Source organism: Scaptodrosophila lebanonensis, unplaced genomic scaffold, assembly GCF_003285725.1.
Source record: "Scaptodrosophila lebanonensis strain 11010-0011.00,11010-0021.00 unplaced genomic scaffold, SlebRS2 tig00000118-arrow-arrow-pilon, whole genome shotgun sequence".
NCBI classification, from domain to species: domain Eukaryota; kingdom Metazoa; phylum Arthropoda; class Insecta; order Diptera; family Drosophilidae; genus Scaptodrosophila; species Scaptodrosophila lebanonensis.
In genome coordinates, this window is record NW_022060578.1 from 185,455 (window position 1) to 212,717 (window position 27,263).

Consider the following 27,263-nt stretch of genomic DNA (forward strand, 5'->3'; position numbering starts at 1 on the left):
GTATTCTATATTTGTTTTTTTTTTTTTGTTTCAAAAATATTTATAAATTTTTGTGTTCATGTGTACATACTTGTACATAAAAGAGTGGGTTAGCAGAGCTGAAAATTCAAGGATTTTTATTCATGTTGGCAGCATTGGTATTCACACCGGACTCAACATGATCATGTAATCATCATTAAATGTGTAATCCTATTGCCTGTCATTCTACCAGAGAAAAAATGCAAAACGGTAACTTGCTTAAAACGTTTGTTGACTTTATCAATATGGCTGTTGATTCCCGTTCGGAATCAGCTCCAATCGAGGCAGTGTATGTAAAGCCTCCTATAACCCTTTAGTGATTGAAATACAAATGCCCGTCAAAACAATTCACGGTGCAAACATTCAACGCCCTTAACATGGTCACTATTCTTGGTTCTAACTGTTTTAAACTTGAAAACAATAAACAATATACCATCGCTATTTTCACAGAATAGTATACATACTTCATACATGTCAGTTTTTTCTGATGTACTCCCCCCGCTATTAGTGATTTTCCATAACTACCGTAATTCTTGGAATTTCGAACTCAAATTTAGTAGTCACATCCAGTTAATGGTTATGTGGCTGGTCAATTCAGAAGAAAGGTTTAGTCATTAATGCAATATCTGCCCAAGCTCTGCCCGTTATTCTGTACATATGTATGTATGTATTTATAGAAGATAATTTTAACATTTAGTTTATGTATTAAATTAATTTTTGTAATCAATTAAAAATGTATTCTATATTCTTTTTCTATTTTATGCGAGTGGGCATTCTTTCATGTTTTTTATTTAAATTTTAATAAAATTTAATATTGCTTAAAATATATCTTAAAAAAGGGTTTTATTTTTTGTTTGAGTGGGTGCAAGGTATTTAAGAGTTAAAACCTGCTCGAATCTAGCATTCCTTTCTTTTTTATATATGTATGTACATATGTATGTATAGATACATATACATGCATGTATGGAATATGTGCATGTATTTACATATATAGATATGTGTGTGCGTACATACATATGTATAATACTGTATAATAAAATACATTTAGTTCAGTATAAGAAAGAGATTGGAACAAGTATTAGAGCTGTAGCGCAGTCGCAAGCTTTCCATATTCCAGCAACGGTAAATGTTCTCCGACTGCAAAGGGACTTATCGGAAATTAAATGGGTTTTATTTAATTCGTTCAGGACGTCCGATCTGATATTCATCTCGTTTTAATATTATACTTTAGGTTGCTGTTTTTTTTATTTTTTATTATTTGTTTGTTGGTGAAAAAACTGACCGATTTTTTAAAATTTCATTAGTTGCTACAAACACAGCCTAACTATTTGATCATCTAAGCTTCAACTTTAAACAAACAACGAAAACCAGTTAATGGAGAACTTAAAAAAACTGGTTTTTAGGTCAAAAAAGGGCCAATCAAACAAGCAGGTAAACTAAAGATGAACTCAAACTCCTCAATGAAGCCAAGTTTGGTGAGAAAGAAGATGGTGTGTCGCTCTAGAAAGGGTTAGGGAGAGACCCGCACATATACAAGGGCACACAAGTTTATGTAAACGTACACATACATACATATGTAAGTATTTGTTTGTGCGTACATACATATACATATCTATAGTTAGACCGAACAGGTTATTTCATGCTAGGACGTGGACCCATGCTAGTGTATTAAAACAGCCATAACATTGACTCGTATAAGAGCTGCAACGTTATCGTCATGCGCGCAGTCTCTCTTTTGGTCGGTTGGTCGCTCTTTGGTAGTAGTGGTTGCTGTTGCAGCCACAATGGCTGCAAACTACGCGGGCCAGTCAGCGGCATTCCTGACGTTAAGCATAACGCAGATTTAGTTCTCAATTGTTATGCTGATACAGTGTACGTGTACGCGGAAAATTTGACGCTACGTTAGGGTTTGTCAAGCTTTGTATTTGGTGTTTGCCTGTGTTTATATGTATGTATGTATGTATATGCAAGCGTGTCAATGTGGTTGTTGAAAAAAGTGCATATATGTATGTGTATATATGAACACTTTAAAGTGCTGTGAAAAAGTGCCTACAACAAATATGGTATTTTTGTTAGCAACCCAACAAAGCGGGACGAATCCACATCCAATGAGCAACGTATTAAAGTAGTACCACCAAAAAGTGGGAGTATGTGTGACAAAATTATGTACATATATTTGTACATACTTAGAATCATATACTTGCATACACATGTATGTACATATGTATGTATTTATATTCATAAATGCATACATATGTATATGTGTGTATGTAATTAGTTAAAAGGAATATTATTGTACTTATGTACATACATATGTGTGTATGTATTTGAATTAAAATATCGATAATAAAATACCATAGTCACAAATTTATGTTCAAAGGACCACACCCGACGCATGCACAAAAAAATAACAGAACAAAAAAACTACCATTTGCTGTAAGGAAATTTCCCGATATGGACTTGCCAAAGGATCACAAATAACGAAGAGAGATACAAAATTGTTTGGAGCTCTCAGTCGCTTGCAGGGAGTGCAGATGTCCATACATACATAGTTGCCATGCGGGATACTAATACAAATTGCGCAAGTAAATACATCCCTCTATTTTTTGCGGTTACTTGCGGTTGTGTTACAATTCTCTCAGTTACGCATCAGCTGTTTGCGGCCCACGTCGGAAAATAGTTAATTTTCACGGACAGCTAGTCTGATGTGTACTCAAAGTAGGGAAAATACAAAAGTTTGCATATGTATGTATGTATGTATATATGTATATTGATCGATTATACTACATTTTCATAATGTCTGTGTATGTACACACATATGTACATATATGCACATGTATACAAAAGTTAAGCTAAATAAAAAAAAAATGTTGGACAAAATGTCGTTATTTCAACTACAGAGTACACAACAATAAAAAATCGGCAATACTGTAAATGTACCCAGTATTTTACGCATTTTCTTCTCATTCAGACATTTTTGAAACTGGAAAACACGCTCTGCTCTGTGCAGATTACATTTTCCAGTTGCGGACGCTGCACACATCCGTTCAAGCTCTTTTCAACTCCTTTTAAAATAATGATTTAAAAATGGCAATGTCATGGTAGCGACGCACAGCTGAAATTTTTGTTATACATATACATATTTACATTCTTATATACATATGGATGTACTCGTATATTACAAATATTAAATATTTTAAGTTCAATGTTTATGAGAAATTAATAATAAGACCTAAATATGTACATACATATGTGTATATAATACATACATACCTACGTGACCTAAAAAATACTTTAAATTTGGGGCGTCAAAGCTAATATACCCTTGTAAATATAATTTGGCCTTTTAAAATAACATCAAAAACATTACTCATAGCAACTATATGACAAAGTTCTCGTACGATTTTTGTTAGCTTAGGTTTTACAACACAATAACAGATACTAACAAACTAATCAAACTCTAATTAGAATACAATATATTATTAGTAACAAAGAAATTGTGGTATAGGAATTGGGCATGTCTTGCCCTTTAAGAGTAAATTTGGGTTTTGCAAATGTGTACATGTGCATACATATGTATGTAATAACACATGTCTTATATACATACATACATACTATTCTACATACATTCATTCTTGTGCCGTGACTAAACTTGTATGTTAGCCCCCTAATCAATTTTGTTGATCAAAATTGGTTAGGATAGCTTGATGAGCAAAGCAACTATTGAACAAATAAAAAACAGTTCAGTTCCTAAGGCATCTGTATGATATTGTAGTCATAAATATCGGACCAAACGCATTATGCATTGGCAAGGAAATTAAAAAAAGGACAAAAGTAAAGGAATTTTAAATACATTCTATATTAACTGTGTATACATTATTTAATTTGTGTATCTCATACTGACAAAGTATATAAATCTTCATTGAGCAGTCAAAACGGCATGTTGGCCAGTGTACACGCGTGTGACAAATAAATACATTGATTAAATGATTATTCTGTAAAATAAATCAACGGAACGTTTTATCAGTTTTGTTAAAAAGTTAAAATTGATCTGCAACAATTGCGCATTCAAGAAACAATAATACTATTTCCGCATTCCCGGTGAGTAAAATGTTTAATATTTACTTAATACCAACTTACAACATATGTGATACTTGTACATACTATGTACATACATATGTATGCATATGTATATGCATACTCTTTGATAAGTACTTCTTATACCCTGTACCGAAACACACGTAAGAAGTGGTGGTGGACCCCATAAAACTCTAAGAAAGGACTTGTAGTTCAGTATAAGCGCGAAGTTCAATTTAAAATTCACAAGCCCAGGAAAAGCTGTTATGAAACCTAGATAATAGACTATAAAAGTTACAGTCACCAAATATACACACAGATACCTTATGCATACATATGTATGTATGCGTACGTTGTGCATATGTGGTGTCCCTACGTGTTGTAGATGTTCAAACGGACGGACAGACAAGAATATATGAATGTATGTATGTATATACTTTGTGGGTAACACACAGAATGTGGGTTGGCAGACGCCACAAAGTATATATATTCTTGATCACGTTGACGGGTCGATATAGCCATATCCATCTGTCTGTCTGTACGTCTGTCCGTCTCTATGAACGCAAGGATCTCAGAAAGTATAAAAGCTAGAATAACCAAACTTGGTATCCAGATTTCCCTAAGTCAAAGGAAGGACAAGTTTGTGTGTTTTTTCTCATACACCCTCCACAATGTTACAGCCATGCCTAAGCTCTGACCGCAGCTGTTGTTGTTGTTGTTGCTGCTTTAATTTAATTCTGTACTGCACACATACGTGGTCTGTTCAAAAGAAAAGGCGAATTTTGAATTTTACGGAAAATTATTTATTCATCAATATCCATTTTGTCCCCTTCAATCCACCTCAGATATAATGCACTTATGCCAGCACTTCTTCCAATCACCGAAGCACTTCTGAAATGCGCTTTTCGGTATGGCCATCCGCTCGTTCTTCGATTCTGACTTTATCTCATCAATTGTGGCAAAACGCTTTCCTTTCATTGGCCTCTTCAGTTTTGTTTTTGCCCAAAAATGAGCAATTTCGGAACAAACTTCGCTGCCACACGTTTCATGCCTAAAACATTCGACAAAATTGCATGGCAAGAGCTGATTGATTTGCTAACATCCTCTGCAACTTCGCTAATAGTGATTCGACAATTTAACAAAAATTCAAATTATTGTTAAATTTTATGCATATGATCAATTAAAAAAACTTCCACAAATACAAGACGAATTATTTCGCCATAATATTGAATGTGTGGTCGACTTCATATTGCGAAAATTGTTTATAAAACTATTTTTTAACGCAAAGCCCAAATGGAAATGAATGAAACAAATGGCTTGAAAACTGTAGATCTTTTATACAAACTTGTTTATAATTTGTGTGTAGATATATACATATGTATGTATGTACATTTAATTCTTTCATTCAGGCGCTATCTAGCTACTTACATATGTACATTGGTATGTAGGTATGTATGTATGTACTTAATTTTGTAATTCAAAACTAATATGTATGTGTTTAAGAATATTGTGAATGGCAAGTTTCTGCTGTTTAGCTGAGGAAACCGTTTAACACTAAAACGGTGAAACACCCGTAAATATTGGAGCAGCTGCATAAAAGCTAGACATGGGCATGTGTCAGCTTTTGTCGGCCAGTCATAGCATGATCACGTAAAGTTAAGGGGTAAAAAGGGTATATAAGGTTTGTGCAAAGTATGTAACATGCAGAAGGAAGCATCTCCGACCCCATTAAGGATATATATTGTTGATCAGCATAACAAGAGAAATCGATCTAGACATGTCCGTCGGACTGTCTGTCCGTCAGTCTGTGTTTATGAACGCAAGGATCTCAGAAAGTATAAGAGCTAGAATAACCAAGCTTGGTATTCAGATTCTCCTGAGCCCGAGAAAGGACGAGTTTGCTCATTTTTTCTGATCAACTGATTACCGTTTGGGGTGTGCGTTGATTGCCAATCAGTCAGTATCAGTACAAACGGTTTTATATATATAGATATATTTATATATATAGATATATTTATATATATAGATATATTTATATATATAGATATATTTATATATATAGATATATATATGTTCAAGAATATATTAGGTTCGCGGGAGGTGAAAAAAGTAACAGGCAGAGGGAGGTTTGGCAGACCCCACAAAGTATATACAACGTGTGTTCCAAAGTAAACAGGACTTTAAAAAAAAAAAACAAAACAAATGGTTTTTTGGGCAAAATCAATTTATTTTATTCAAAATAGTCTCCTTCTGCTTTAATACAGCTTTTTGCACGATCCAAAAGCATGTCGAACGAGTGTTTTAGCTCGTTGGCCGGTATGGCCGCCAGTATGCCGGTGCAAGCCTTTTGATGGCCTCTACGTCTGTATAACGCTTTCCTTTCATGGGCAAATGCATTTTTCCGAAAAGGTACCATATCAGGTAAATACGGCGAGTGGTTAATGGTTAAAATGTGATTTTTGGTCAAATAATCGGTCACAAGCGTCGATCGATGAGAGCAATTTTTGGTCGTCAGTAAATTATCGATGAAATGTCATAAAATTCTCACAGGACAATCGATAAAGATAACAGATTCTAACGCACTAGTCGACATATAGATAGCGCCACCAGGGAGCGCTAGATTCAAAAAGTCCTGTTTACTTTGGAATGCACCTTGTACATATATTCTTGATCAGCATGACAAGACGAGTCGATCTAGCCCTGTCTGCTTGTCAGTCCGTATGATCACATCAAGCCGAAGACGCCTTGCTTGTGCTGCGAGCAAGCTGATGGTCGATGTTCTTTACTACTTGAATCACTGAATTTTTATTTTTGACTGGTATTGAAAGACGAATTTGATCCGTATTTATTTTCGTTCGTCACAATTTTTTTAAACATCGATGTCTTATTCCCTATGGTCTTCGCTACTTGCCTATCACTAAATTTATATTTTTGTATGTTATACTCTCTTTGATTTTTATTATATTCTTTGAATTTGTGAAAATATTGTTTGTTTTAAAACCTTTTGTATTTAATAGAAACCATTACCTTTTATGACAAATTAAAATGAGTGCCCTATGTATAGACATCAATAAAATCTTGTTGAAAATTCGTTAGTAGAGGTTCAACGCATTGATAAAGCACTATGAACTCTTTCGAGCGAATTCATATGTTTTAATATGTCTTCAGCTTCGGCTTCAGCTTCATCTCATCGCTTACTATGTTTGTAGCCTTATATGAATACGCAGAAAATGTATATTTCAGAATTTTCCTCCCTCTCTCCCGAAATTAGTGATTTTCCATATCTCCGAAATTCCTTCTGCCTGTTACAAATAGAATATAGAATTTTCATTTCTCCCATATTGGCTGCCCAACGGGAGCTGCGTGTGTATATTGTATACATCTTTGAACATTTAGTTACGGAGAGAAGGGGTTTTAACGAAGTTATCTTATTTATAATACCCTGTACCCGTAGGGTAAAAAGGGTATATGAGCATTTCCACAGAAAAGTCTACCAATACCGAAAAATTAAAAGTTAATTAAAAGTTGTTCTTTACTTGTTATATTAAGATTTCTGTCAGTTTTGAATATTTTAAAAGCATTTTATCTTTACCACTTACGATTCTAACAGTTATTGTGCAACTACGCTCTTATTGCAAAATGCTTGCTACAACAACAACAAACCTTCAAATAAATGTAGAAGAGCAAACCTCAAATTTTTGATTTGCTTTTACCCGTCTTCTAATGTAACGTCACGCTGTTGATCGCAAGTGCGTGAAATTAAACAAAGTTTGATAATGTTTATTAATTGTAATATCAGTAAGCTAACAAATAGTTTTTATTTTTAAAAGTGTGTCACGTAAGATTGTAAATAATTTCATTGCATGGCATTTTGTTTATTTACTTTATATTGCGGCTTATGCTGGTGAAATAAATGTAAAACAAGAAAGGAATGCTAAAGTCGAGCAAGCTCAACTCTTAATAAAAGTAAAACAAGAAAGGAATGCTAAAGTCGAGCAAGCTCAACTCTTAAATACTCTGTACCTCCCACCAAAAAGGAAAAACAACAATGAGTTAATTTTAAACAAGAAAGGAATGCTAAAGTCGAGCAAGCTAAACTCTAAAATTGCCTGTACCACCCCACAAAAAAAAGTTTATTAAAAAAATTTAATTAATTAATTAAATTAAATAGTAAATATTCCATACATACATTTACATAAAAATCGTGTCTATGGTTGTTTGTGTACTTGTACATATGTATGTGTGCATTACACAATTATATCAAAGCAGCAACAAATATAGCTACGGACACAGCTTGGGCCTGGTTATATGGCTATAACTTTCTTTCAAATCAACCTATCATAATGAAAATGGTACACGAATATATAATCACTAACTGGATGTGACTACCAAATTTTAGTTCAAAATTCCAAGAATTACGGGAGTTATAGAAAATCCCGAATAGGGGGGGAATGGGGGGGGGGGGTGGATCGGAAGAAATGAGCAAACCCGTCCTTTCTCGGGCTCAAGAGAATCTGGATACCAAGTTTGGTTATTCTAGCTCTTATACTTTCTGAGATCTTTGCGTTCATACAGACAGACAGACGGACATGGCTATATGGACTCGGCTTGTCATGCTGATAAAGAATATATATACTTTGTGGGGTGTGCCACGCCTCCTCCTGTGTGTTCCATGTACACTCGCACAAAACTAGCATACACTTGTACCCTTTGGGTACAGGGTATAACAAGAGAGAACGCTACAGTCGAGCAAGCCCGATAGTGAAATACCTTGTACCCAGACAAACTTCCGTCAAAATTCTGTAGCGGGGGAAGGGGGGAAAATTCAAAAAAATAAAATAAACTCGTCCTTTCTCGGACCTAGGAGAATATACCAACTTAACCACACATGATTTGTACAAATGAAATGTACAAGAGTATATTAGGTTTGCGGGAGGTGAAAAAATACATTCTATAAATATTGTACACATAAAGTCGGGGCACCCGACTTTAGTTTTTCCACCTATTTTCTTTTGGGTACATTTTTCCCCTTCCAAAATTTGTTAACCAATTGCTTTGTAACTTAATATGTGCTATTGCTAATTGGAACATTTCGATATCTATATTAACAGATGATGCAGAAAGTAAAAAAGATACGTTAAGCGGAATTGACTATGGGACCACAGGCATGGGCGTGTGCGCAGACCCTGGGTCTTTTCAATGGTGTCAGGCATTAAGCCGGTCGCATTCGTCGTACGCCACAAACCAAAAGCAGCAACGACAGGAACAAATCGCGAGAAGTACTGCAACAGCAAGAATAACCACGATTCAAGTCAATAATTTGACAACGGCTCCTACAAAAACGGCGGCCTTCACATTTAAAACTACAAGAAGAAGAAATAAGGTCGTCCAATTGAATGCACCTTCTGGGATAAGCAAGGCTATCTATAACGCCAGCTACAGATTCATCCTGGTGCTCAAATTTTTGTTCATATGGCTAATTGCAGTTTTGATTAAAAATGCGGAAGCGCATAACATTCCAGGTAACTAATAAATTAAAACATAATTTCTGTTGGGCATTTTAGTTCAATTATTCTTATAAAACTCAGACCTGGATCTTATAATGCAGAATTGCAAAAAATTTAATTGCGTTTACTACGACCAAATGAATAAACAAGATAGAACGCTACAGTCGAGCAAGCCCGACAGTAAAATAGCCTGTACTCTCCACAAAAAAGAAAATTTTAAAAAAATATTAAAAAAATTAAATTATTTAAAAAAAATTAAATTAATTTATTAAATTTTTATGGCTTCGATTACGTCCTAGATTGAGTACCCACCGTCGTCTACCTTTCGTCGGCTGTACAAAGGATGTCCATTGCCAATGTTGGTGTTTCATGGATCAGATGTGGATGTCCTTTCGCGCATTTCCCGAATCCTCGACTTCCGTTCTTGTTTCTATGTTTCTACGGCTCTTGACTCTAGGCCCTTTTTATAGCCTGTACCCAAAGGGTAAAAGGCTATGTTAGTTTTGTGCGAATGCATGTAGCAGGCGGAAGGAGGCATGGAAGACCCCACAAAGTACACATATTATTGATCAGGATGACAAGTCGAGTCGATCTAGCCATGTCCGTCTGTATAATGCAAGGATCTCAGCAAGTACAAGAGCAGGAATAACCAAACTTGGTATCCAGATTCTTCAAAATCCAAGAAAGGATGAGCTTGTATTTTTTTGTGATATACCCCCACTCTCCTGCAGTTAGTGTTTTTTCCATAGCTCCTGTAATTTTTGGAATTTTGTACTCAGATTTTGGAAATACCTCCAGTTAGTGATTATGAGTCCGTTTCATTAAGATATGTTAATTATGCCGTCAGCTGTTGTTGCTGCTTTGACATAATTGTGTACTGCATACATACATGCATATAAATACACATAGTCACGATGATGTAAATGTATGCTGTTGAAACTGTACATAAACATGTCTACTATGTATGTATTAAATATATTTAATTTAATTAAATTGTATAGCCTGTACCCAAAGGGTGAAAGGCTATGTCGATATAGCCATGTCCGACTGTTCGTCCAGCCGTCTGTCTGTATGAACGCAAGGATCTCAGAAAGTATAAGAGCTAGAACAACCAAACTTGGTATTCAGATTCGTCTAAGACCGAGATGCACCCCCAACTCCCCCGCAATTTGCGCATTTTCCATAACTGCCGTAACTCTTGGAATTTCGAACTCAAATTTGGTAACTACATCCCGTTAGTGATTATGAGTCCGTATGTCAAGTTTCATCATGATCAATTATGAAGAAAGTTATAGCCATACATACATATATTCTCTGCAGAAGCTCTGCCGCAGCTGTTGTTGTTGCTGCTTGTAATGCACACATACATTTGTACAACTACACAAACACATATAGGCATAAACACTTATGTTTGTATGCATGTGTCGAATATTTTATATTTAATTAAATTAATTGATTAAATTTTTTTATATCAGATGTATATGCTAGTAAAGGGTATACATTCAAGATAGAAAAGGAAAACATCTTTGCCCGCTCCTTTGTCAAAAAGTCCTGCTCATTTTGTTGGTGAAGTGAAGTGATAGATTGTTGTACATTTATAGTATTATATTTTTCTGTTTATTTCTTTTGCAGAGGATGCTGTGCATATCACCGCTATATTGGGTGAAGGCGTTATCTTCAATTGTCACGTCGAGTTTCCCAATGATCATCCAGTGCCATATGTCCTCCAGTGGGACAAGAAGGTGAGCGAAACGGTACGACATCACAATTGTTATTTCTTCTCTAAACTCTCTTTTTATATTGTTGTTAAATACGCGAGAAAGCAAGAAAGTAAGAAACAGTTAATGTCAAAATAAAGCAACAGAAGTGACACATAAAAAGAATGTACATTTATGTATGAACAAAATATTCACAATTAAATAAGCTCTTTTATTTATAAATCTTTTTAAAAATCGTGCTTATGTATGCCCTAATCAAAATTCAGTTATTAATGTTATTTTGGTAGCAAAATGCCAGATGCAATTATGGTATCATTCTAGTATGCGTTATAACCATATTTAGAAATGTGCCATTACAATTAATGTTTGTTTTGATATAATAATGTTCCCTTCATAAATAAGTACATTATTCAAAACAATTGAGCTTCGGCGTGCCGAATATTATATACCCTTGCAAATAGGTTGCATAATTTTACAGTATCCATTTCATACAGCAACTATAAAATTTTGGCAAAAATAATAATATCGCCGATTGAAGGAACGCTTTGTCGATTAAAGCATTATGTAAAAAAACAATATCAAAGATTATTCGTTCAGGTTCAAATATAGTTCAAATTTTCCCATTTCAATGTAACACGCAGGATTGATAATTGCTCACATTTGCTCAAAATTGCATGATGAATTTATTTATACATTCGTGTAGTCATGAACAATGAATCGTTGTTAATTACAATAGTGAGAGGCTAATATCCACCTTCAATCCCAGATTTTAGGCTGATTTTCGACTCGCAGCTTGATAATCTTAGTCTTAAATCAACTTAATAGAAATAACAGCGGATGTTAGAGTCAACCTAGCACTGAACGAAAAAAAATGCATAGACTATATTTGTTGTTTAATGAATTAGTTTGCCAAATTAGTTTGTTTTCTTTGGGATTGTGCTCTCGAAATATGTAGTTGGGAAAGGATTAATAGAAAATAATGTAAGCTTGAGACTAAAAGCCGATTCTACTCAACCAATTTCGTCAATGTGGGTTCAGCTGTTTCCGAAATCCAAGCGTAATCCAGACAAATGGAATATGTCTCGTAGTGAATTAAAATATGAAAAATATGAAACAGTTTTTCTGAGGCGGGAAAAGGGTTTAAAAAAGTGTGGTGCACGCGACTCTAGCATTCGACAGTTCTAAGTATTACATTATAGCAACAAAATTGTGTGTTTTTAAGTTTAATATATTGTTGTTCTACATTTCGAAGTCTCATTTATATCGACGCAGGTAGCAAAAATACATATGTAGCTGGCATATGATAGATTTATGCAATAAGCATTATTTTAGTTGAAGAAGGAGTGAGGATGGGTATAGGGTACAAGAATCAGGCTCATGCGATTTAAACGCTCGTTTTTCATTACTGTCCATTTTTATATAGATAGATTTACTATAAAAATGTAGTCAAAGGTAATGGAGCTAATCGTGTTTCCATATAGGTGCTTAAAGAAGAAATAGTATGTTTTCTAACAAACAGTACATGTATAACTGCAATTTATATATATTTAACAAGCTTGAAATAAAATCGAAGAGAGCGAAAGAGAAGAAAAATGCACAAACAAATTATTTCTTAATATTTTTAGAACTAAATCACAAATTTCAAAATAGATATGCATACTCGTACATACGAACATTTATGAGAAGCACCCTGCAAGTTCATTATAGTGAAATCCGAATTATATCTATTTAAGGACCCTAAACACATACAGATGATTCAATTGTACATTTTACACATTTTGCACAAAAAATTTTTTACCACAAACAAACAATAATTTGCATGTTTCTTTTTAGAGGATACCATTATTTTGTTCCTTTTAAATACCAGGGTTCGCAATATGCCAATTTTTGTGCTCCTGCTCGTGAGCTGCTTCGATCCGATTCGGGAAGACCATGTACATACTACTTGTACATATAGTATGTACAAGTATATGTGTGATATGAATACATAGATACATATATGCACATTGATTTGGTTGTGTGAGTGTATTCTGTGAGTGTGTGTGCGTTTTTGATGTGTACACTTCTGCTTACATTTTTATACTCTGTACATGAAATGTACAAGAGTATATTAGGTTTGCGGGAGCTGAAAAATGTAACAGGCAGAAGGAGGCGTGGCAGACCCCACAAAGTATATATATTCTTGATCAGCATGACGAGACGAGTCGATCTAGCCCTGTCTGTCTGTCTGTCCGTCTGTCCGTCCGTATGAACACCTGGATCTCAGAGACTATAAGAGATAGAGACACCAAATTTTGCACAAAGATGCGTTATGTGTGTATTCTATACGAGTTTGTTTTATTTTTTTGATTTTCCCCCCCACTTCCCCCCTATGGGGGTTTTCCCGATTTTCCATTCGTATAATCGCCTATATCTCGGAGACTATAAGACCTAGGAACAGATGCCTTATGTGAATACGCAGAAAATGTATATTTTGGAATTCCCCTCCCTCCCCCCTCTACCCCGCAAATCGTAACTCCCGTAATTCTTGGAATTTCGAACTAAAATTTTGGAAATACCCCCAGTTGGTTATTATGTGTCCGTATGCCAAATTTCATTATGATAGACCGATTTAACAAGAAGTTATAGCCATAAATATATTTGCTGATGCAGCGCTGCTGCAGCGCTGCTCAAGCGCTGCCCGCGGCTGTTGTTGATGTTGCTGTTTGGTTGACTGCGAAAATGCTTACACAGACACGAATAGATGCGCATAGGCATACATACACTCACACAGACGCAATTGCTATGTAAATGTGCAATTATACACCCTTTACGTGAGTTCGAATACCGAGAGAGGTAAAATCGATCAAATTTTTTTTTTATTTTCTTAATTTTTTTATTTTCTATAATTATTGTAAACATATGTACAGAGTATTTCAAAGTCGGGACACCCGACTTTAGCTTTTTTACTTGTTTAATTTGTAAACTGCCGAATATGCAATGGAGCTACATTCCTTACCTCCTTAAAACTACTTACTTTTTACGGTTTACAATATGTTTGTAATCAATTAGTACAGTATTGTAAAGCCATTTATTTTTTGTCCAATCTTATCGCTATAATGCGTAGTAGCATTTCTCTGCAAAATGCATACGAAAATCTTCATTACACTTAAGTACATATAGTATTGCGGCTAATGCTTAGTCGCCCTCCGGTTCGCAGCACGGATCACCTCACTTCAAAATTTGGTCGCAACTTGAAGCAGCTCGTGGACAGGAGTATAACAATGAGCAAATTGAGCCCTTAATTGAACAATGATAATAGGAGTAGATTCCTTAAGTCGTGGAGGCTCAACTTTCAAAGATCAAGAACATTAAAATAAACAAGTAAAAAAGCTAAAGTCGGGTGTCCCGACTTTGAAATACTCTGTACATATGTTTACAATAATTATAAAAAATAAAAAAAATAAGAAAATAAAAAAAAAAAATGTGATCGATTTTACCTCTCTCGGTATTCGAACTCACGTAAAGGGTGTATAATTGAACATTTACATAGCAATTGCGTCTGTGTGAGTGTATGTATGCCTATGCGCATCAATTCGTGTCTGTGTAAGCATTTTCGCAGTCAACCAAACAGCAACATCAACAACAGCCGCGGGCAGCGCTTGAGCAGCGCTGCAGCAGCAAATATATTTATGGCTATAACTTCTTGGTAAATCGGTCTATAATAGTGAAACTTGGCATGCGGACACATAATAACTAACTGGGGGTATTTGCAAAATTTTAGTTCGAAATTCCAAGAATTACGGTAGTTAGAGAAAATCGCATTTGCGGGGGAGAGGGGGAAGGGAGGGAAATTCCAAAATATACATTTTCTGCGTATTCACACAAGGCATCTTGGACTAAAATTTGGTGTGCCTAGGTCTTATAGTCTCCGAGATATAGGTGATTATACGAATGGAAAATCGGGAAAACCCCCATTGGGGGGAAGTGGGGGGGAAAATCAAAAAAATAAAACAAACTCGTATAGAATACACACATAACGCATCTTTGTGGAAAATTTGGTGTCTCTATCTCTTATAGTCTCTGAGATCCAGGTGTTCATACGGACGGACAGACGGACAGACAGACAGACAGGGCTAGATCGACTCGTCTTGTCACGCTGATCAATAACATATATACTTTGTGGGGTCTGCCATGCCTCCTTCTGCCTGTTACATTTTTCAGCTCCCGCAAACCTAATATACTCTTGTACATTTCATGTACAGAGTATAAATAGTCAACACGACTTTTCTTAATTTTTGGACGCTAATAATTCAAAACAATTTTTTTGCCAGGTCAAGAATAGATTTTGAAATATTTAACTATATATTATGTAGTGCTGCTGATGCAGGAATTCGTGGGTTAAAGTACTGGAAAAAAGACAAAAAAAATTTGGAATTGCTAAGGAAAAAGACATATAGTCAATATCCCTGACGGCTTTTGAAAAAAGTATACGAGTTTTTTCCACTTCTGGACAAATGCGTGCGTGTTTCCAAAAGTTAATTTCGTGGCCGTGTCGTTGCGGGCCGAATATCTCTAGTTTCTAGCTCTCATGTCTCCAATCAGACGGATAAACCGAAACGGTTATATAGACTCATCTCGTCATGCTGATCAAAAATGAATATACTTTGGGGGCTTATCACTTACCTAAAACGAGTATGAAATATATGTACGTGTAAAAATGCTTTGCAAAGGTATTCAAAATAATAAAAGGCGTTTTTCATTTTGCTGTTTAATTTGCCTTTTATAAATTAAGGTAATATGTTCTTTCTGAATTAATCAAAGCAACTGAAATAGTTTTGTGTAGACTACATATATCATTACTTACTTAGTTAAATAAATGCATGTCTACATACATATATTAAAAAACAATTATTATTATTATTTTTTTGATGTTTCGAATAACGCCGTAATGAGAATATTAATCTAATTTACATTCCTTTGCCTACTCTGTAAAGCCGACATTTTGTTGTATTTAAAAAGAATTTCATTTAATTGCATGCATTTACTTTTATAAATTAGCAGAGTGGGTGGCAAAAAAGAACAGAAATTGTCGATGATACTCCATTTTCTGATGATAATAACGACAAAGATGATGTGGAAGGCATCAAGATAAGAACTAAAACTGTTGTATCCCGCTTAAATATATATATTTTGAAAAGTAAAAATAACTAATTTCTTTTGCTATTGAAAGAACCTAATGATTTAATTAATACTATATGTACACATATGTATAAATGTATATACATACATATGTGAACAATTGAAATTATTGCATGTGCAGTAGTGATCAAGTATACAGTATCGAGTTAAATTCAAACTCCTCTTTAATAAAATGCAATTAGGGCTATCATATTTATTATTTTGAATTTTTTCCAACCATTATTGAACATATTAGAAAAATGAGGGAGTGGGTGTGGTTATGGTTTACATTTTGATTTTGCTTTGCTGAATCGATGCCATTTCGACATTTTAAAATGTTCTAATTTAAACTTATTTGAAGTAGGTTGTCCTATTTTATTTCCTCACACATTAGTATATATGTAAATAAAAAAGTATCCTTAAACAAATGCATATGTCATGGCACATCGCAAATTAAGTATACTGCAAATATGTACATCATCCAATATCTGATTTCGTTTCTGATTAATCTATTCTGGACTTTTTATCTTATGGTTAAATAAAAAGGGCTCTGATCTACCAATATACATCTGGTATGAAAGCTATCCAGAGCACATCGAGGAGGGCTATAAAGGGCGTGTATCACGGGTATCACAGGACTCACCATTTGGTTCCGCGTCACTTAACTTGACTAACATCAGGGAGTCGGATCAGGGTTGGTATGAATGCAAAGTAGTATTTCTCAACCGCGATCCCAAACAACATAAGAACGGTACGTGGTTCCACTTAGATGTACATGCGCCGCCACGTTTTAGTGTAACGCCAGAGGATATAATATATGTTAATTTAGGTGAGTATTTTAAAAAAAATTGTAAATATATACTCATAAGTAGTATTTGCGCTGAAAAAATAAATAAATAAATATAAGAATTCAAATAAAACAGTATAGCCTTGCTGACTGACTGATTGCTGATCAATGCACAGCCCAAACGGTGAGATCTAGGAAGCTGAAATTTGTGCTCAACTATCCTATTACTAGTATCCTATCATAGTGTACGTGTAGGGCACTAAAAAGCGGTTTTGGAAAATTCGAACGCCAAAGGGGGAAAACAGGTTATAAGGTTATTAAGGTTGTTCTGAAAAATCGTAAATTTTCAACCCATTGTCTTCAAATTAATAAAAGAATACAAAAAAAAAATGCATACTTGGTTTTCGAATCATTGATAGGATTTTCGCCTTTAAGAAAAAAGAAGGGGAAAAATACGATTTTCGTTTGGAGTTGACGAAATTGTTAAACTGGGCCCAGTGCTCAGTGAGGAAGATGATGGGACGCTAATGGAATTGCAGTTATTGAGAAGGGAAATAATAAAATGCATACTTATTCCACAATTCTATTATTTAATTGAATTATATAATGGCCAATAAATCCTTTGCGAAAACAGGGGCAGTTGCAGTGGGCTAATTAAAGTTCGAGCAAGCAATGCTCAAAGTCATGTTGTACCGAAGAAGTATAAAGATTCGACCCGATACAAAAGTCCAAGGAATGGCTGGCAATATAAAATTACCGACAACAATAGATAAAAGGCTTCTATGATGCAAGTAATATGGTGTAAATAAATAAGATATCAGCGGGTGGCAGGGGAAGTTTACGAACAAGTGATAAATACAGCACGAGAAGGGACAACAATTATGATTTAAATAATCTAATTCCGATAGGAGGGTGTATTTAACTGCCATCAATACACACAATAAACAAAAGCTCTACCACAAGTGATAGCGAAAAGCAACCACAAAACTTGCGTGGCCACGATGTACAAAGTAATGCACAAACAAAGAGAAAGGCAAAAAAGGCGCAACAACAATCACAGCATCCGAACTGCAACATTGATAAAGCGAACCACAACATTTTACTGGCTTTATAATTTGGCTTACAATTCCGTGAGATGTTTTTTGAGCAAAAGAAATTTATTTTGGGATCACATAAAACACATGTCAATCTCACATCACTTACTGTGATTAAATTTCTAATTAATATTATTATTATATTTTTCTCTGCTTTTATAGGTGACTCAATTATTTTAAACTGTCAAGCTGACGGCACGCCAACGCCAGAAATTCTTTGGTATAAGGATGCGAATCCGGTTGATCCCTCTCCTACTGTAGGCATCTTCAATGATGGCACCGAGCTACGGATCTCTACCATACGTCATGAGGATATTGGAGAATACACTTGCATTGCACGCAATGGTGAGGGACAAGTCTCTCATACGGCCCGTGTTATAATTGCGGGCGGCGCTGTAATCATGGTAAAAATATAAATACAAATAAATTAGTTAGTTTCGATACAAAATCAAATAGTTAACAATGTTCGAAATTACAATGTCAAAAATTCTCAACTAAAATATACAGCAGTTAAAACATGATTTTTAAATTGATTTTTTTTTTTAATTCAATATGAAATGTATTACAAAGTTACCAACACAAACTGAATTATCTAGATTAGCTCGTTCCGATATTCCTTATCCATTGCAAAATAATTAGTTTCTTTATTTGAATGCAAAAATATATTTCTGTAAATTTGAAGCGTTGTTTTTCCTTCGTCTTTTCAATATATCTATGTTAAATATCACAAAATATCAACATAATTTTGAATTCAAGCTTTAAATCAAATATGTAGTCCTACCAATTTGTATAATGGAATAAGAATAAGATATCAAAACAAGAAAAATGTTACGGTCGAGCAGGTGTGACATTTTGAAATACCTTTTACCCAACTTAGTTTGCGGTTGCCGGTTTGTTAGAGACGCGTTATACAAAAAACAGAATAAAAATTATATTATCTATCGCAGATGCCTTCTTTTGGGTGTTACATACGTTTACACCATACTAAAATATCGTTTTACCGTTGGGTACAGGGTATAAAATATAAATTAATAAAATAAAAACCTGGTAAGAAGCGTGCTTTTCCAAACTAAAAAATGTTGCGCCATTATTACAGGTGCCGCCCACGAATCAAACCAAGCTTGAGGGTGAAAAGGTCATATTTTCATGCGAGGCGAAGGCCATGCCAGGAAATGTGACTGTGCGCTGGTTTCGAGAAGGCTCACCGGTACGCGAGGTTGCTTCGCTTGAAACGCGCGTTACTATTCGCAAGGATGGCTCGCTCATTATAAACCCTGTCAGTGCTGACGACTCAGGCCAATATCTATGCGAAGTGACCAATGGTATAGGAGATCCACAGAGCGCATCCGCATATCTTAGCGTTGAATGTGAGCATATAGAATAGAACATTAAAATAACAAAAGCAATAACTTTATTTGTATGGATCTGCAGATCCTGCCAAAGTGACCTTTACACCAACTGTGCAGTATTTGCCCTTTCGTCTGGCTGGAGTCGTGCAATGCTACATAAAATCAAATCCACAACTGCAATACGTTACTTGGACGAAAGACAAGCGGCTCCTAGAACCCTATCAAATGAAAGATATTGTAGTTATGGCCAACGGTTCACTTTTATTTACTCGTGTTAATGAGGACCATCAGGGGCGCTACACGTGTACTCCATATAATGCGCAGGGAACACAGGGTTCTTCGGGAACAATGGAAGTACTGGTGCGAAAACCACCTACGTTCACTATAGAGCCAGATACGTTGTATCAACGAAAGGTCGGGGACAGTGTTGAAATGAACTGCGACGCAGTCGAGGCTGAGGGTACTGAACGACCCACTATCAAATGGCAGCGTCAAGAGGGCGAGCAAATGACCGACTCGCAACGTAACCGCGTGAAAATATCCGGTGGGAACATAACAATTGAGAATTTGAGGCGAGAAGACTTTGGATATTATCAGTGCGTGGTATCGAATGAGGTGGCCACACTTTTAGCCGTCACACAGCTGGTTATAGAGGGTACACAGCCACATGCACCCTACAATATCACGGGTAGGGCGACGGAGTCATCAATAACCTTGCAGTGGCTGCCTGGCTATAGCGGGGGTTCTGAATACAAGCAGGATTACACAATTTGGTATCGCGAAGCCGGTGTTAACGATTGGCAGACGATTTCAGTGACACCATCAGGAAGCACGCAGGTTACCATTAATGGATTGGCTTCAGGGACTACGTATGAGTTTCAGGTGGTTGGCCGAAATATACTAGGTGATGGCATGATGAGCAAAGTGATGACAGTACGTACTTTAGGTAAGTAAAAAGTTGTTGAAATTGGCTTTTTTTTACATTTTTTAATTAATATACTTTACAAGTAATTCAGATTTTGCACTTTTTTGGTATAACGTTATTTTATAATAAAGTTAACTCTTGCATAATACTGATTGGCTCTATAATATTGCTCATTTTTTCTCTCGTTTCTCTTCTCTTTTTCTTACGATTATCATTACATCAAACCATTTGAATCTATTATCTAAATTTCTAAAACATTTCATGCGGCTAATTGCCAAAATCGCTCTTACTTCTGCGCATTCTCGCATTCAAATGCATTGAATTTCGAATTTTTCCTTGGTGACACCAACAACGTAAAAATTGAAATTCAAAAGAAGACGCTCCGGCAGCGCCACGTAATGTCAAGGCTGCAACACAACCGCCCGATCACTTCTTTCAGCTAATGCCAGATGAAGCTGGTAAGAACAACAAACAATCTTTGTTTTAAAGTTGGAAAACCATCGACTTATATGCGAAAATTAATAAAACCAATCAGATAGATAGGTGGAAGACAGATACTATACATTAGTAATTGAATTAAAACACAATTTCCCAAACGATAAGTTATGAAAGTCAATGCAGATGCTGAGAAAATGATGACCAATTTATTTCTTTCCCATAGTTTTAGGACACCCATTTACATTTGTTTACTTCTTCAGGAAAAGCTTTTAGGTATGCAGCAAGAAGTTGAGCTCTATTTAAAACATTAAAGATCATTCGTGAACTTTATTGTTGTTATCAAGGTTGCATTTCGCAGTTGTTCTGAAGACGTCAACCAAGTACATACTTTTTAATACCAAATGAAATTTTAACAACCTTTTTTGTTTGTCCAGTCAGGTGCGTCTGTACAGTGGTAATATCATATCTCTAACACTGGAGCCTCCTAACCGCTCTTTATTAGTGTGTAGTTCGTTGTGTTTTCTTCAATCCGATTTCGTATTTTATGCCATTTGTGATCAGTTCCAAACTCTTTTATTCTAGAATATAAATAGTACTACTTGCATTCTATTATGCCCCGTTGTAGTAAATGGGGAGATGGGGATTATGGTAATCGAAGCCGCTAAAACCTTATATTTACTATATACATATATGGCTAAAAACTGTAATGCACAGTTTTCCCTATTAAAATTATCTTTTTGCTCCTCATCGAGTGTGCATATATATTTCTAAAAGTATGCTGGGGCTGTCACTGTAAATAAATATGTACATACAAGTATGTGCATAGCATGTACATTGGCTCAGTATGTATTTACTGTATATAGTACTTGCGTACATAAAGGACTATGCTAAATTCAAATATTTTTATTAGAGACATGTGCATGTGTGTATGTATGGATGGATGTTCATCGAAAAGCCTATTATGTGTAAGCTCCAGCTCAAGCAATTATGCCTTTACACATACATACATACATACGTACATACATACATACATACATACATATATACATACATACTTACATAAATATATTACTGGTGCGTTAGCGCAACAACTGGTAGACAATATGTTGTGTAATGCAACCCTGGATTTCGTGTACGTGTTTCTTTAGCGTTCATATCATATGTACGGAAATACAAAATAAGAACTCACTACATCCAGATCTAGCCATCTGCAGACTCCTTAATAAATATTAAACCTCACAACTATAGCAACAACGAAACAGACAGGAAAAGCGGTTCAGCCAATGCAATAAGAACAAATATTAATTTTGGTTGCAGTTAAGTTTACTTCACTTTATTCATTATGATTTAAATCGTGGTTAATAAGCGCAGTATCGTGGTTCTGCTTACAATAAGTACATACAAAATGTACTTTTTTTTTGCTAGTTTGGTTTGAGTATTAGCGCGCGAAAATTCCACTGAATTCTCAACATTTTCGCGTTTGCAAAAAATACATCTTTTTTATTTTTATATATTTCTCGGCACAAGTCAATATAGCCATATCCGTTTGTCCGTCCCTACGTCCTCCTGTATAACCGTAAGGCTCACATGCTGTGCCATCATAATTAATTTTATCGATGTTTTAGTTAAATTCTATAATGCACAAAAAAGGATAGACATCAGTAGATGTACGTTAAGTATTAATATATTCATATTATTTGCTTTATTTTTCAAATTTAACTAATTTTAATTAACAATATTTAATCAAAATTAAAATTAAAGAGCCGTATCCCCCGGCCATGGGCTCTTAAGAAAGGAGTCTATCATTCCATTCTGTGTTTAAATTAAAGCTTAGAATTGTTTTTAATTTTATTATTGATCTTGTTTAATGGTTTTTTTGAACATAGTATATTGTTTTTGTATTTAGTATCTTATGCTCACTCGGTAATTGAATTGTGGCCTTTCCTTATAAAAACTATTTTAGCCAGCAAGCCAATATTCGAATTAAGTCCCATAAGCTTCATATCATTGAATGAATCGGTTCACGGTTCACCATTTACTTGCTTTATGCTTTTCCTCATTATGCGAAGTGCTTAACTGCTTTTGTTTTTCTAAATAACATTTTCCGTTCCGAATTACATTTTTATACCCTGTACCCGTAGGGTAAACAGGGTATATTAGGTTTGTGCAAAGTATGTAACATACAGAAGGAAGCATCTCCGACCCCATAAAGTATATATATTCTTGATCAGCATGACGAGAGAAATCGATCTAGACATGTCCGTCCGTCTGTCCGTCTGTCCGTCCGTCTGGATGAACGCGAGGATCTCAGAAACTATAAAAGCTAGAATAACCAAAGTTGGCATCCAGATTCTCCTAGGTCCGAGTAAGGACGAGTTTATTTTTTTTTTTTTAATTTTCCCCCCCTTCCCCCGCTACAGAATTTCGTCAATAGCGTCCACATTTCAAATGCTACCTAAACCAAACTTTGCACACATAATTTATATATAATTGTCTACTGTTGTTCAAAATTTTATTCAATTCGGTCAATTCTAAGAAAAGTTATTAGCGAAACAAATTCTCGCCAGTACAACCCCCACAAACTGCAGCAACAAGTTCGCTCTTCTTCTTCCTCTTTTTGTTGCTGCTATGGGCGCATATAACTCAGTGACGGAAGTTTACATGGGTACAGGGTATTACACTGTCGGGCTTGCTCGACTGTAGCGTTCTCTCTTGTTTATTTTGCGTCATATGTCTTAAGCAAATGCTTATTATTATACTTATTTTTATTAATTTATTACACAACGTTTTTTAAGTTACGTATCTATTTCGCTTTTTTGTATTCGCAGATTTTTTAACCTACTTTGACATATATTTTCATACCGATTCGAAGGGCATGATCATTTATTCGCCGCCCAAATTGAAGTTAAAAGGTATTTTCATTTTCTGCTTAAGTTAATAAAAGTTAAAAATATTTATTTAAAAATGCACTGGTATTTCAGCCTTGTGTAGATGCAAACTTAAATATTTTTTCCTTTTATTTTATGATTTAGCTTAACTTAACTATCGTTTTTGTTTTTTGGTCATGCAACGCTAATGAGTTTTTACTGTTGTGGCTAGAGCTGTGCGAAATTGTCCTTGTAGGAGAAAGAGGTTCATTTACGATTTAAGGCCTATTCACTCTTTGACATAAACCAAAAACAATACCATAAAGCATTAGCCATTTCGCGACGCTTTGCCCATTACCAATACAATTTAAGCACCTGCAATGTTTCTAGCGGATCCCTTGGATCTCTACTGCTGGTGAGCTACCGAATATAAATACTTTTGCACAAAATAACTAACTAGTTTAAAAAATACGACTTTTTTTTATCTTGATGGTTGTGCCACTGACATTTCCCAGCGGATCTTATTGCACCAAATGTTCGATTGTTCGAAGCAGTTTGCGTTAAGTCCATTAAGTCTAAATCTCAAATTGCTGATATGAATGCCAAGCCAAATACTTATTTTAATGAATGTTTGTGTGAAACTTTCCGTTTAGCAGGCATTTCCTTTCTAGTGGGAGGTTTGTTTTAATCATGTAAACCTATTTTTACTCTAAAACAATGTTTACATACTTTGTATGTTTTTACTATATGTGTATGTATTTATTAACATACTTACATACATGTGTGTATAGTCACAATCAATGGGCAATGTAAAATTAATATTATTAGCATTTTTTAAATGTATTTGTTGGTAAAAGCAGGCGAATTAAGCCCTTTAAAATAATTGGATACTGTTTTGAATTCTTTAGGAAAACTAAACTAACTATGTATTTAAGATTGATCTCTGTTATTGGGTCTAGTATACGAATGGCTTAGCAATCTAACTATTAGGAATTGAGAATATGTTAATTACAAAACTTTACAAAAAGTACAAAGTACTTTTAAAATATAGGTAACGTTTGGGCTTTCATAATATTAATATATATGTTATTTTTCCCAACAGGGCCAAAGCCTGGTCCTCCTAGGAACGTTTCTGTGACGGAGGTCTCAAATGGATTTCTCATTTCGTGGCAATCGCCTCTTGAACGTGCACACATCGTTAAATTCTACACAATCAAGTATCGCACGGACGCGCAATGGAAAACGCTCAATCGGGGTCAAATACGACCGGAGGAGACACAATATCTCGTAAAGAATTTGGTTGGAGGACGAACCTACTATTTTCGTGTGTTAGCCAACTCTGAAAAATCCTACGAGTCCAGTGAAGAAGTAAAATTTCCAGTACCGGCACGTGTCAAGCATAAAGCTATAACCGCCGGCGTCGTTGGGGGCATCCTGTTTTTTATTGTTGCGATCATTTTATCGGTTTGTGCCGTAAAAATTTGCAATAAACGTAAGCGACGAAAACAAGAAAAAGGTAACAGTCTGAAGAAAAGCTATACAAGCACTTGAAATGGTTTTTAATGACAAAAATGCAATATTATGAAATTATTGTTGTGGTTGATATAAAATGATGATTTTACATAGTATTCCTTTATAAATTTTGGCTCCGGCTACTAACTGCATGCAGCTAACTTGTCCATTTGCGATAGAAAGAGAACAAAATTCGTTCAAAGTTCCCCCATTTAGTCTATGAGCAATCGGTGAACTGTATTGCAAAATTATTCTCGGTATCACTTGAAAGTTTCTACGATAAGCTGATATTTGTGAAGGGTTTCTCTCTTTTTGGTTTCTACAGTCTCATGTTGATAAGATAAATTTAATATTTTGCAAATCCGGCCTAAAAATATTTCTTATTCGACAACTTGAATGATTGTCTTCATTGAAAAGATTATGTATTTTTATTGTTTACAAAATCAAACTTAAAACCGTATTAGAAACAATTTCTCGATACAAACATTTTGTTGTAGTACGGCATTGTCTTTTAGTTTGCAAAAGACTTACAAGTCTAATGCTTAGAAATACTTATGTCTGTATGTATATAGATACAACCTACTTCCAACAAATAACAATGACTAGTATGTCTTCCCATTTTAAGACAATTACTTTTTAATTACGGTTTTGGTTTCTTTTCATTACTATATTGTTTTGTTTTGAGTTTAAGAATATTTATAATCAGTTGATTGAACAACCAGATTGATGACGTGCCAAACTTTTTTTTCAATGGTACACCTATGTCTGGGATATGTCTCGTACTTTATCATACACATGTACCTAATCCTTTCGGAATGCAAAACATTTAAAATGGTATGAACATTTCTACCATATCCAAAGTAAACAACCTATTTAATGTTTGCCAATTTAAAGCCGAAAGCTTGCATTTGTGTATGTATAGTATTTAACCAATTTTGTACATGTACAATTTAATTTGAAACCAAGCGACATCTTAACTACATATTGTGTAAATATTGAGCTTTGAAAACTGATTTTATATTTAAAAGGACTTACGAAGCTTGCTAATACCTTTTCGTTTTGCTTGTCTCTATTAGTAAGTTTTGATTTAAGATTTGTTCAAATAGAAAGGTGTACCATAATTGCATAAAGAAAAGAATACACTCTAAAATTTACATTTAAATATTTATTTTTAATTTATGGTAGAAAATTCGTTAACTCTTTATATTTTTTTTAACAGACAAGGTTAAATAATTTTTTGGTTGAAACATCTTGAATTATTTTACTGATTATTGACATACTTATAACATTCTTATTGTTAGTTAACCTAACCGGTCTTGTTTAGAAAAACTAATACAACAAACTGGCTCCTTTTAAAATTTTTATTTTTTTTAAATCTTACTTAAAAACCCAAGAACACATAAATACACGCCTTGAAATGACACAAAACAAAGATAATTTAATCCGATAATTCTTAATATGAACCTAAAGGACTATATTTTGTGGAATTGAAATTATAAAAGCGGATATATTAAGCTCGTGCGAACTCAGAAATGAATTAGATAGTGTATAATGTAAATTGTTAAAAAAAACAAGGAATATAGCTGTATCAATCTAGAATGCATCGAATGAAGCATCATTCATACTCAATATACATAGGTTTTAAGAAGGAACTTGGATACAGATTCAATATGAAAATAGGTAATTGAATATTGAATATATACAAGTATATATATAATTTACTTATATAAATATATAAATCATATATATACATATATAGGTAAAGATTTATAGGCGTTAACTGGATTATTTGTAATATCAACTGCTCCGTT

The 27,263-nt window shown here is 34.7% G+C and overlaps 1 protein-coding gene across 1 annotated transcript in view; it reads left to right on the forward strand.

The window, feature by feature from the left end:
• The first annotated feature begins 1,951 nt into the window (after positions 1 to 1,951).
• The window catches only part of LOC115628464 (protein turtle), a 31,132-nt gene continuing 5,820 nt past the window's right edge, over positions 1,952 to 27,263 (forward strand). The window contains 10 exon segments of the mRNA XM_030524584.1: positions 1,952 to 1,966; positions 3,949 to 4,119; positions 9,207 to 9,617; positions 11,235 to 11,356; positions 17,027 to 17,309; positions 18,524 to 18,765; positions 19,458 to 19,728; positions 19,793 to 20,656; positions 21,010 to 21,093; positions 25,043 to 25,456. Coding sequence (XP_030380444.1) covers positions 9,263 to 9,617; positions 11,235 to 11,356; positions 17,027 to 17,309; positions 18,524 to 18,765; positions 19,458 to 19,728; positions 19,793 to 20,656; positions 21,010 to 21,093; positions 25,043 to 25,456 — 2,635 coding nt within the window. The 5' untranslated portion in view covers positions 1,952 to 1,966; positions 3,949 to 4,119; positions 9,207 to 9,262.